Here is an 11,512-nt window from a genome sequence, read left to right as displayed (position 1 = left end):
TATCGTAAATCTTCTAATAAGCCCCACCCCACCTCCCCTCATTTTACACTACTTATAACACGATTAATTAATATACACCTTACAATACAATCACTCTACTTTTTATTTAATTGTCGCTAACTTACAACAAACTTTACAACAGTGGAACCAAGATTCAACGAACCTTTATACAACGAGGTCCTCGGTTAAACGAAAGATATATTTTGCTCCAGCAATATTAAAATATATGGATAAGAACCTCGATATAACGAAACCTCATTTTAGCGAACACATATTTTGCAAGTCCCTTAGGCACGTCGTTTATATATGTACATTACATTCCCAAATAATGGCATTCTTATCTTCAAATGGCATGGGACACCCTTTCCAGCGGAATATTTACAGATTCGGATACAGATTCATTCAGGGCCCGGGTGTTAGACGCGGCAGAAGGCTGTACCACTCGGGAACATTTAAACAACTCTCTCAGTCCTCTTCGCATGTCTTTGCTACGACCGAAATTTAACAACGGGTTAAGAATCCCATTAAGCAGTAGAAGGAAGGTATAAAAAGGTCTATAAGGTTTGATAATTCTTACCCCCGCCGCGTGAAGAGCCAAAGGAGCGACAAGAGCCGGCAGGAATGTCAAAAACAATATCAACAGGATCAACCCTACAGTGTTGGCTAAGCGCTTTTCCCTTTGTAATGTGGCAGCCATTTGGACTGATTCTCCGGATTGGTTTTTCATAAAAAATATACCGAGATACGAAAACGCAATTACAAACAAGCAAATAATATAAAATACAAGTGAGAGAATGTAGCCACGGGGAAGAATTCCCGCGATAGCTGGAAAAATACGTCTTAAGATACTCAGAAGTACAAACAATGCGCTGATCACCCATGCGACACCTATCATCTTAAAAGCACGTGACTTATTCACGTGATTACGATACCACCAGGGCTTTCTGATTGCTAAGTAGCGATCTCTGCTGATTACTGCCAAGTTAGCAAGTGTTGTAAGGATGCAAAAGGCGGACATTGAATGTTCCGCGGAGGCTACAACCGGGCACATGTGTTCGTGTGCTAAAGCCTTTATATCTCTGAAGAGAGAGTATGGTGCATATATTAAATCAGTTATTGCCAAGCTGCATAGCATCAGGAGTGAGGGATGCTGAAGAGATTTGGTCCGTGCCACAGTGATGCAGACAAGTGAGTTGCAAACAAATGACAGGACTGCAAGCAACATGCCCAGAGGTCGCACAACGTAGTTGCTGATGTCCCGTATGTGGTGCTGGGATTCTACAGGAAGGTTGGGCATCAGACATGCTGCATAAGGAAAGACGCTGGAGCTGTTTGCAGCCATCGTTTATTTTTCTGAAATGATAAGAGATCTCTCTTAAAGGGACCGTGTCACGGATTTGAGCTAAACTTAGGCATTTACAGTAAAAACCTGTGAGCAAGAACCTAATTTTTCCAGGTTAACCTAAACAGATTCTTATATAAATGGTAGTTAACACAAATTTAGGCTATTTAGGTTCTTAATAGGTTCTTATTTTCTGAAAAAAAATTCATTGATGCTAAAAGAACATTTAGTGGTATTCGGCCTATTCCTTGTATAAAATTTGCATACCACATAATTTCTTATGTAAAAAATGAAGCACTGATCATTCAGAATATGACACTATATACATGCACAGTAATGCTTTGTCCAAACTTATTTTCCAAAAGTAAACATTTTAAATCAATTTTTAGAAAATAAGAACCTGTCTCTAAATTTGAGGCTAAATGGGGTTTAATTTGCAAATTTTAGCCTAACGGGTTCTTAAATGTTAGATTCTTACTTGCGGGTTTTAACTGTATCTTGAACAGTATTTTAAGGGGTTCAGTGTTCAATAAAGTAAAAAATTAAAAAAGAGATTCAATATTTCTTCGTAGGTATGGGAAAGGGCAGCATTTTGAATTCCTATCGAAAGTACAAAAAAAGGGTTACCTTTTCTGTTGAAAATGGTATATAAAAGAGTAAGGGTTTCAACCTAGGGCGGAGCCTCTCCATATAAAATTTTTTCGAGTGTATTATTCCCCACGTTTAATTCGCTAGACCGACATGTCCTTACGATTTTAATAAGCTATAACAATGTCCAATTAGCACTCCTTCCAAGAAAACACAGTTCATAGATAGCTGTTATTACGAAAACGTAACGACTTTCAGAATGCTTTTTGGGTAGCCCCCTGGTTGAAAACGACCAATCAATTAATGAATCAATAATGTTGGATCTTTTTTACTGAATCGCCGAGTAAAATATCAAACACGAGAGACAGTGTCAAATCACAGTACCAAACACCGAGAAGAGAGTGGCAAATACCCCGCCTCGATTAGTTTGTAACTAGTAGAGGGGAAAAGCAATTTTGTAAATTGTATACTCAGTTAAAGGAGCTATGTCACGCAGATATGTCCAGGATTGAACGCTAATGAGATGCACGTTCCTCATGACAGGCATCACAAAGTGTCCTCATAAATGAAAGTTCACCAAAACACACCAAAATTTGTCAAATATGAAGTAATATGGAAATGCTATATAGCGCAATCAAACATGAAGTACTCATTAAACAATACTTGCGTTCAATCCTGGACATAAGTGATGTCACGGGGATTTCGCAGATTTTTGGTCTAAACTGTTTTGAAAAAGTTGTAGGCAACTTAAGCCATAAAAAGACATTATCTTTGAACATCTAAAGGATTATATAACCTTAATTTGCGGATAGAAATCAAGCTACGGCTATAAATATCAATTTTTTGAAGACCCGCGAAAACAGCTTGAAAAAGTAAGCATTACTTTTTCAAGTTGCAATCCATTTCCATCCGAGCCATCCGCAGCCAAAGATGATCGTTAACAGTATCCGTTCTCTAAATATAGCAATTTTTAATAAAAATGGACTATTATTTTTAGGTTTCCTGCGACACAAATATAAATTTTGGCTCTACAAAAATTTGGTAAAATCCGAGACAAAGTAATGTTGAAGTTGAAATACGACACGCAGCGTCCAACGGCAGAAATTTTTAAGTCTAAATTTTCAAGATTCGCTATCGGGCGTGGCGTAGTAAGAACCCCGGGAGTAAAAATGGCATAACTACTGAAAAGGCAGAAAACAACATGAAAGACCCGACGACCGAGTTTCTCGTAAACACTTTTCTTAGGTGATTGAACGAGAGAAATGGACTTAAATAGTAAGCAATCTAGGGTCAATGGACAAGAAAACACGCAAATTATACACTGATTCATTACAAAATGTTGAGATAGCACCATACATTTTTACTCCAGATGGGTCATAAATAGAAAGAAACTTACCTGGTAAATTGAGAAAAAGTGTTTGCTGTTAACAGCGAGAAATGCCGGTGTTTCAGTCCTGGATTCAGTGCGTAAGTGATTTGCGAGTTGCGTATGGGGAGCTGTTTTATAAGACTTGTATGCTGAGTACTTTTTGATTACTTTTTATAATCCGCACCAAAATCCATTAAATTGCAATTTCCGATCTATAGATCAACAAATTTTCTACAGATTACATTGCAGCTGTGTATATATTATCTATATTGACCTATTGGTTATCGTGTGGTATGTAATAAGTGTTATTTCACAGTTGAAACATTTATAATTTTCCTATTTTAGAGCACATTAAGACTGAGAAAAATTCATTCAACCAGATATTTGCTAAACGATATCTCATTTATTTTTGAAAATGGCCATTCCTTTCAATATGAGATTAGAATGCAATCTCAGTCTTTTCAATAATTCTGTATTGAAGAAATACCTTAAATCTACACTGAAAAGGTTACCCAATCATATAAAATGCTCATAAGCCACCAAAACTCATTAAAATGTCCAACATTTGGCAATTAACTTTACTGCAACAACATTCAACGGCTCATTGAAAATAAAAGCCGAAATTGTTTGCGCCGCTCATTTTTATTAGGTAATGTACATAACAAAAAATTAATATTTACATGCTCGAAAATGTTTAAAAATTAAACTTTACTTTACCATACTAACTTTATGAAGCCCTTAACATACTAGGAATTGCTGACATGCAGATAAAAGCCGTATACACCTAACATGCATGCGCGGTATATATCTTAAAAGATGTGACTGTAGCTTTAAAATATTTGTGAGAATTAGCAGCTGTTTCCCAAAGTCATTATCTCTTATTCTGCATCGCAAATTATAATTTAAGTTATTTAAGGTTGAAAGCTGCACGGAAAATGAAAAACCATGAAAATTACCGACAAAATCTAATGGGTTCACAGTATAATTCTGGCGGTTTCAGCTTCAGCTTTAACCTGAATGAATCTTTCGGAGTTACAGTCAACTCTCGTTATAGCGGACACGCTCGGGACTTCGTTTAGTGTCCGTAATAGCGAGAGTCCGTAATAGCGGGGTGTGAGGAAAAAAATGGCGTTAACATAGGTTAAATAGTATGGGCTATGACGAGCTTATCAACAGTCGTGAAACAACTCAGTAGTCGTTAGGTATGGGTCGAGGGTTTGAGGGTTTGATCTCTCTAAAGGAGTTGTCTGGAAGAAAAGGGCGCAAGCTGAAGTGAAAAAGCAAAGTCTGGTGTACAGCTACTGATGCAATTGATGCAAAAATAATTATTGCAGAAGACTTCTGAAGTGTGTTTCGACAAATAGTATTCAACACACTGCAATTTTCCGTAATAATGTTATGTGAGAAGTTCATGGTGTCCGCTTTATCGAGAGTCAAAACAATAAAATTGCTCTTTTGGTACCACGAAAGTGTCCGTAATTCCGTAATAGCGAGAGTCCGTATAGCGGGAGTCATTTCCGGTCAAACCTCTATAACTTTCGCCGGGGATCTGAATTTTGTCCGTAATATTGAGCGTCCGTAATAGCGGGGTGTCCGCAAGGCGAGAGTTGACTGTACCCAGAATTAAATGAAACCATTTTATTAATTATAAATTAATAGAATTACTTATCTTGGTAACAAACATAAAGTGCAAAATTATCCAGTTCAAAAAATTAAAATAGCCCAGTTGTTTTCTGTGTTGTAGGAAAGCTGAAGAGTAATGATATTATATTTGGCATTTTTAAGGTCGAGGAACGCGTGCAGAAAACAGCGAGCACTAACAACTGATATGTGTTAAAAAATACTAAGGCATTTAAATGTGGTAATGAATTCTACTCCTTCAGTTGAATTGAGCCGTCTCAAATTGACTGTCCTAAAACTTAAAACAAAGCAACGGCCAATACACGGTAAAACTACCGGTAAGCTCATTGCTGGACCAATGAGCACTTGAAGCAAGCACGCGTTAACCCGTGCCAAGTGCGCGAAAACAGGTTTCACCAAGTCGCGATTTGTTCTGGTTTCAGATATGATTGGTTGGAAAGGAAGGCGCGAGTTTTCTTAACCAATTAAATTGCAGAGTGCGGTAAAGCAAAATCAAAGCATTTTTCCTATTATTCTTGACGGACTGAAAATCGCTTAATCCACCTTTGTATGAAAAGAAAAATATATTTCTTTTTCTATTTATTAAGTGAATTGAAACTATATCGCTTCGAAAAAGTTATATTAATTTTGAATCTTATTCACTCGCACTTTCAAGTTTCATTTCAACGTTCAGTTTTTCAAAATGAAAATTATCTGAAGCAAAGCATCAAGTGAGCGCGAATCGGGGTAGAACGAGAAAAAAATTGTTTAAATGTGTGAATTTAAGTTTCAAAACAAGAAAATATCTCCAATTAAACACAGCTGTCAAAGAAATTGAAGGTAATAAAAGCCTTATTTTTCTTGAGAAGTTGTCAGGTGTCTAGTGTCGGTAAAATTTGTAAATACGCTGTGCTTAAATTTTTATTCAAAGTTACATTCAAGTTTGATTCATTCAGAACAATATTGTAACTATTCTAGTTGGAAACAACACATGTGATTTATTGTGGCAAAATGACCCATTTACATTGCTTTCAGTTTTACTATTAATACCTTTTCCCGAAATCTGTTGGACAATTTTCAACCAAAATGCAGTTGTTTCCCGAGTCTTCCGATATGATCCCGCAATGTGAACGACTGTAGTTACCTCTCAGTAAAAACTTATAATTATCAGTTTTCAGGAGGATGTTCGGTCTTCAAAGGCATTATTCGTCCTCAAAACTGTCAAGCTTTGTAATATTTTCACTCTTATTTTTTCCCTATATCAACTGTGCCACTTTGTTTTGGACTGGCCAACAAAATGGAGTATTTTTCAGCCTGTAAATAATTTTTTACCTAATGCTTGTTGCCCATAACCTAAAGGAAAGTAATTCTATTACCTTAAGGTTACTATTGTTAGCGGCTACTTATTTAAGCGATTTTTTTCTGAGCAGGATTTAGCGACTATTTAATTGAGCTGTTTTCCGAATTCAAACCAGTTTTTAATGAACATATAGCTAAGATGAAAAAAATGTTAAGTAAAAGAACTCACTTGAAATTAGTACGTTTGAATTGCCAAAAAAAAAGTTACCGGCATCCACTTGTAAAGAATTTTTCAAGTTGACTATTTTTAATTTTGCTTTCCCTTGGGGTGGGAGAGGGGGGTACTTAAATTTAAGGAGTATTAATTTTGACCAAGACAAATTTTAGCGAGTACTTAATTAAGCGATTTTCGCCCAACTCGCTAAAATCGCTAAAATTAGTAGCAGCGAATAATAGTAACTTAAGGTAGTTATGATAAATAAACTGGTTTCTCTCTACAAATTAATAATGATGGATTCAAGTTTTGAACTAGGAAAATCTTTAAACCTGAAACTGTCAGAATTTCATTTTGAAACCATTACCTAATGCTTGTTTCCTAGAAAAGTAATTCTGATAGTTATAATTAAGAAACAGGTTTCATTCTTTCAATTAACGTTAAAGGATTGAAGTTTTGAACTAGGAAAAACTTTAAACCTGAAACTGTCAGAATTCTATTTTAAAACCAATAGAATTTCATGGTTTATGTTCTTTAGTCCTAAGTAAACCTTTCCGGGGTTTCTTTTCAGTCTATTATTTTCACTATTCAAATTTTTCAATTTTTCATTCGCCTTGTACAATAAGTTACATTAATCTATAAACAAGGTCTTGATAAGTTTGCGATGTAGAATTTGCATCAAAGATTATGCCTGAGAAACAGCTGCAAACTGAATCCCACATACACTCTTTTATTTTATGAGAATTTATTTTATAAGAATATCGATGGCTGAAAGTTGTGAAATTTTCCCGAGGCGGAGATTTTGAAAAGAATATAATTTCGTATGCTGAAAATTTGTAAATACAATACAATTATATGTTTTTTAATTAAACCGTATAAAGTTCTGCTTTTCACTAAACGGAAAAACTAGCCAATTGCAATTAAACGCTAAAAACATGCACTAGCCAAATGTTCGATGCTAATGACAGTTTGATGAACAGTACATGTAATACAAAAGCTTGTGATTTATTGTGGCAAGATGCTCCTTTTCATTGCTTTCAGTTTTATTATTACAGCAAGGCGCCCAAATGTGTGACCGCTTTTAATTAATTCACATTCTTTCATGCAGTCATTATCCAATCAGAAGCCGAGAACAGCTTTCCGTTGACATCTGATTGGATTAAATCTACACGAAATAATGTGAATAAATTAAAAGTGGTCACACTTTTGGGCGCCTTGCTGTAATACCTTTTCCCGAAATCTGTTGCAAATTTTTAAAACGAAATGCAGTTGTTTCCCGAATCTCCCGATATGATACAGCAATGTGACCGACTGTGGTTACCTCTCAGCAAGAAAAAAAAAAGGAAAACACTAAAAATTATCAGTTTTCAGGAGGATGTTTGGTCTTCAAAGGCATTGAGCGTCCTCAAACCTGTCAAGCTTTATAATAGTTTTCTTTCTTATTTTTTTCCTACATCATAAAAAAATCCCAGCTGTGCTAGTTTGTTTTGACTGGCCAACAAACTGGAGCCGTATTTTTCAGCGACTCTATATAATTTTTTACCTAATCCTTGTTACCTAGAAAAGTAATTCTGATAGCTATAATTAAGAAACGGGTTTCATTCTTTCAATTAACGTTAAAGGATTGAAGTTTTGAACTAGGAAAATCTTTAAACCTGAAACTGTCAGAATTTCATTCTGAAACCATTAGAATTTCATGGTTTATGTTCTTTAGTCCTAAGTAAACCTTTCCGGGGGTTTCTTTTCAGTCCATTTTTTTCACTATTCAAATTTTTCAATTTTTCATTCGCCTTGTACAATGACTTACATTAATCTATAAACGAGGTCTTGATAAGTTTGCCATGTAGAATTTGCATCAAAGATTATGTCTGAGGAACAGCTGCAAAATCTCACATACACTCTTTTTTTCTATAAGAATTTATTTTATAAGAATGTCGAGGCCTGAAATTTGCGAAATTTTCAGGGCCGAAACTAGTAAGAAGCAAGACGAGGCACTTGCCTCCTCTAGATTTTTACAGAAAAAATAAAAACAAAATATGTTTTGTTGGGAAAATAATCCCCAGTTAAGTTGAACAAGATTGATTTTTCTCAAGAAATACCTCATGAAAAATGTCTCTGAAAGAGTTTCAGAGCTTCTAGATTTTAAAATTTTCTAAAAAACTCTAGCAAGATATTGCTTCGTCTATGGCAAAGGTCTGGTTACGGCCCTGATTTTAAGATATTATAAGAATAAACCCGAAGGTGAGTTTTTGAAAAGAATATAATTTCGTATGTTAAAAAATTTGTAAATACAATACAATAACATATTTTTTAACTAAAAGGTATAAAGTACAACGATAAAAACCTGCACTAGCTAAATGTTCGATGCTAATGACAGTTTGATGAACGGTTCATGTAATACAAAAGTTTGTGTATGATATACAGCACAAAAGATACAAACTAAACCTATAATGTAAGAATATTCGTAAGAATATTTTCAGTCTAACGTCGGTAGAAAAATAAAAATATTCAGCCTGCCCCAGAAAAACAATATTCTTATTAAAAAAAGAGTGTAAAGTTTAATTTCTGGCCGTTTTCGTGCTTGTGAATTTTCTTTTTTTGTTATGTTCCTTACATAATAAAAAATGTCGGCAAAATCATTCAATTGGAGCAAAATATTGATTTTTAATTTTAAACATCGGTTGGCCATTATTACAATAAAGTAAAATTATTGCTAAATGTCGGAACAATTAATAGCTTATGAGCATTTCTGGTAATAAATGCCATTCAAAAATTTTGTAAAATAACGCAACATCAGACCTAAATCAGTGGAAATCTTGAGATACAGTAAAAACCCGAGTAAAAGAACCTGTAAGGCTAAAATTTTCAATAGGTTCTTATTTTACAAAAATGAGGGCACAGATGAAAATATAGAAAAAAAATTAGTCTAGACATGCATATAAATTTACTGTAAGGTTATCATCTAAACTGTATTTTAGATAATTATTTAATACAGTAATATATTCCATATCACATTTGCTCTGTCAGTGTAGTTATCTGTGCTGATCGCTAGTGCCCCTATCAAATTAAGAACCTAAGTAGCCTAAAATCCCACTAAAATCATTGCTGTAGGCTAAGTTGGAAAAATCTAGGTTCTTATACGCGGGTTTTACTGTACTAAGTATCAAATGGCAAACTGACCCCCACGGAAGGAGAAGAGATTGAAACAGAAATAAGATAAAATAAGACAAAAAAAGTCTCCGGACACGTTGACCGGCCAAATTAATTTTAGCTCGGTCATACCTCGTTTCTGCTCGGACAAAATCGCAACATGTGACTTTCCAATAATTTTTAAATAATGTAAAAATATAACGACATCTACATCTACATTTAATATGTTGGTAAAAAGTCCATACGGATATCACACCAACGTCTAAAAATAAGTAAAAATACAATATGTACATATATAATAACTGAAAAATTCTAAATTAATTCTAAAAATCTAAAAATTCTAAAAATCTAAAAATTCTAAAATTATATGGGTAAACCACTAAATTAATAAAAATGCTCGCGCAGTCCAGACTGGAAAGACGTAAGAGAGTCGGACTCAACAATCGCCGCAGGGAGTGAATCTTAAGAAATAACATACGATATTTTACCCTAAGTACGTTTTTTTTTTTTACTACAAGTAACAATACCGTTGACTATTAAAGTAAGATGCCGTCCGGACTCTATTTTGTACAAAAAGTTTTGTAGTCGCCAAAGGAAAAATTTGAGTTGCAGATGCGACCGTATCAGTCGCAATTTTGAGCCCTGAATAAATGATGCAAAGAAGTCAAAGATTTTTTTTATCATAGTAATTTATATTCTGGGTATTGGAATTAAATTGATCGTTTGTTTCTGTGCAGGAGCAAACCGACAACTTAGGGAAAATTTTTAACTTTGAGACCGTAATAACAACTTGAAAACAACCATTTAATTCGACCAGTTCTAGTTCATTTTTTTTGGTTGCAAGTTCCTCAATACAGGGAGGTGTATGCACTAACAGGAAGTAGACAGTTTATTTCAATATTATTATATTATCGACTTGTGACCGGACAACAAGACCGACAAGGCGTACGTTTGACCGGTCAAGTCCCCAATCAGTCCGGACATTGTCCGTTGACTGGCCGTTATTTCGAGCCCTGGAGCCTATATTATATACGTATCTATATAGACAGAGGGAGCTGAAGCCTATATCCCCCCCCCCCCCCAAAAAAAAAAAAATGAGGGGCTCAGCCCCCACATTTCAGTGCCGAAAGTATCGTTAGCGCAGCATGAAATTGGTTTATCAAGATATACAGTCTCGTGATCTTTTTACAAATCATTTCATCAGGACTGTGCTTGGCGAAATAATATGGTGTAGGAATTTCAACAAAACTCCTCTCCCAAAATCGCTACTAGGAGAGGTCTGCAAGCTGTTAGGACTGTATTTGACAATACCTGTGGCATCGACGACTTCAGAGCGTACATTTTCCGCCATCCGACGACTAAAAAACTTCCCAAACTGAGCACCATGAAGCAGAACCGTCCGAACTGCCTAGTTATATGCATTGTCACAAATCGATTACGGACATACCGATTTGGGAAATATAAGTAGGGGTATGCGAATCCAGGGGGAGGTGGAGGTGGCGCTTGCCCCCCTCCCCCACGTTATAAACGCTCCGCCGCCTCTCTATATAGCTTACTGACTAGTGGTAACGACAGGTTAGAAAGTGCGGGCCTAAATAGAGTACACCACCCTACTCCGCTGGGAATAAGGCAGTCAAAATTATTAGCAAGTGTAAATCAGCAACATTCCTCGCAGAATAAGTAAAGTTAGTATAAAATAAAGACTAACAGCAATATAAAGTATAATATGTGAAAATGTGGTTCGCCAATTTGGCATTTTTCTAGCCAGATGTCGGTGTGTTCTATGAGTTCTATGCCCGATGTAAACGAGATTAAAATCACTCGATCCACTCCTTAACAAAAGACTGTGTCATGGCCGAGTTAAGTTTATTATATTAAGTTTTGTCAAATACTCACTATGAAACTTATTCTGCTTATTGTTTGCAAAAAA

General features: G+C 35.4%; 1 protein-coding gene across 1 annotated transcript; it reads right to left on the bottom strand.

Annotated features, from left to right (window-relative positions):
- Window positions 1–343: 343 nt before the first annotated feature.
- Window positions 344–1,342, bottom strand: LOC144665042 (melanocyte-stimulating hormone receptor-like). Its single transcript, XM_078526222.1, has one exon. It carries the CDS (start codon window positions 1,340–1,342, stop codon window positions 344–346), a length of 999 nt encoding a protein of 332 aa, XP_078382348.1.
- Window positions 1,343–11,512: the final 10,170 nt, after the last annotated feature.

The sequence above is a fragment of the Oculina patagonica genome, chromosome 9 (genome assembly GCF_052425735.1).
Source record: "Oculina patagonica isolate OP01 chromosome 9, crgOcupat, whole genome shotgun sequence".
Classification (NCBI taxonomy): Eukaryota; Metazoa; Cnidaria; class Anthozoa; order Scleractinia; family Oculinidae; genus Oculina; species Oculina patagonica.
The sequence above is the reverse complement of the archived record's forward strand: the minus strand, read 5'-3'. Positions and strand labels throughout refer to the sequence as shown.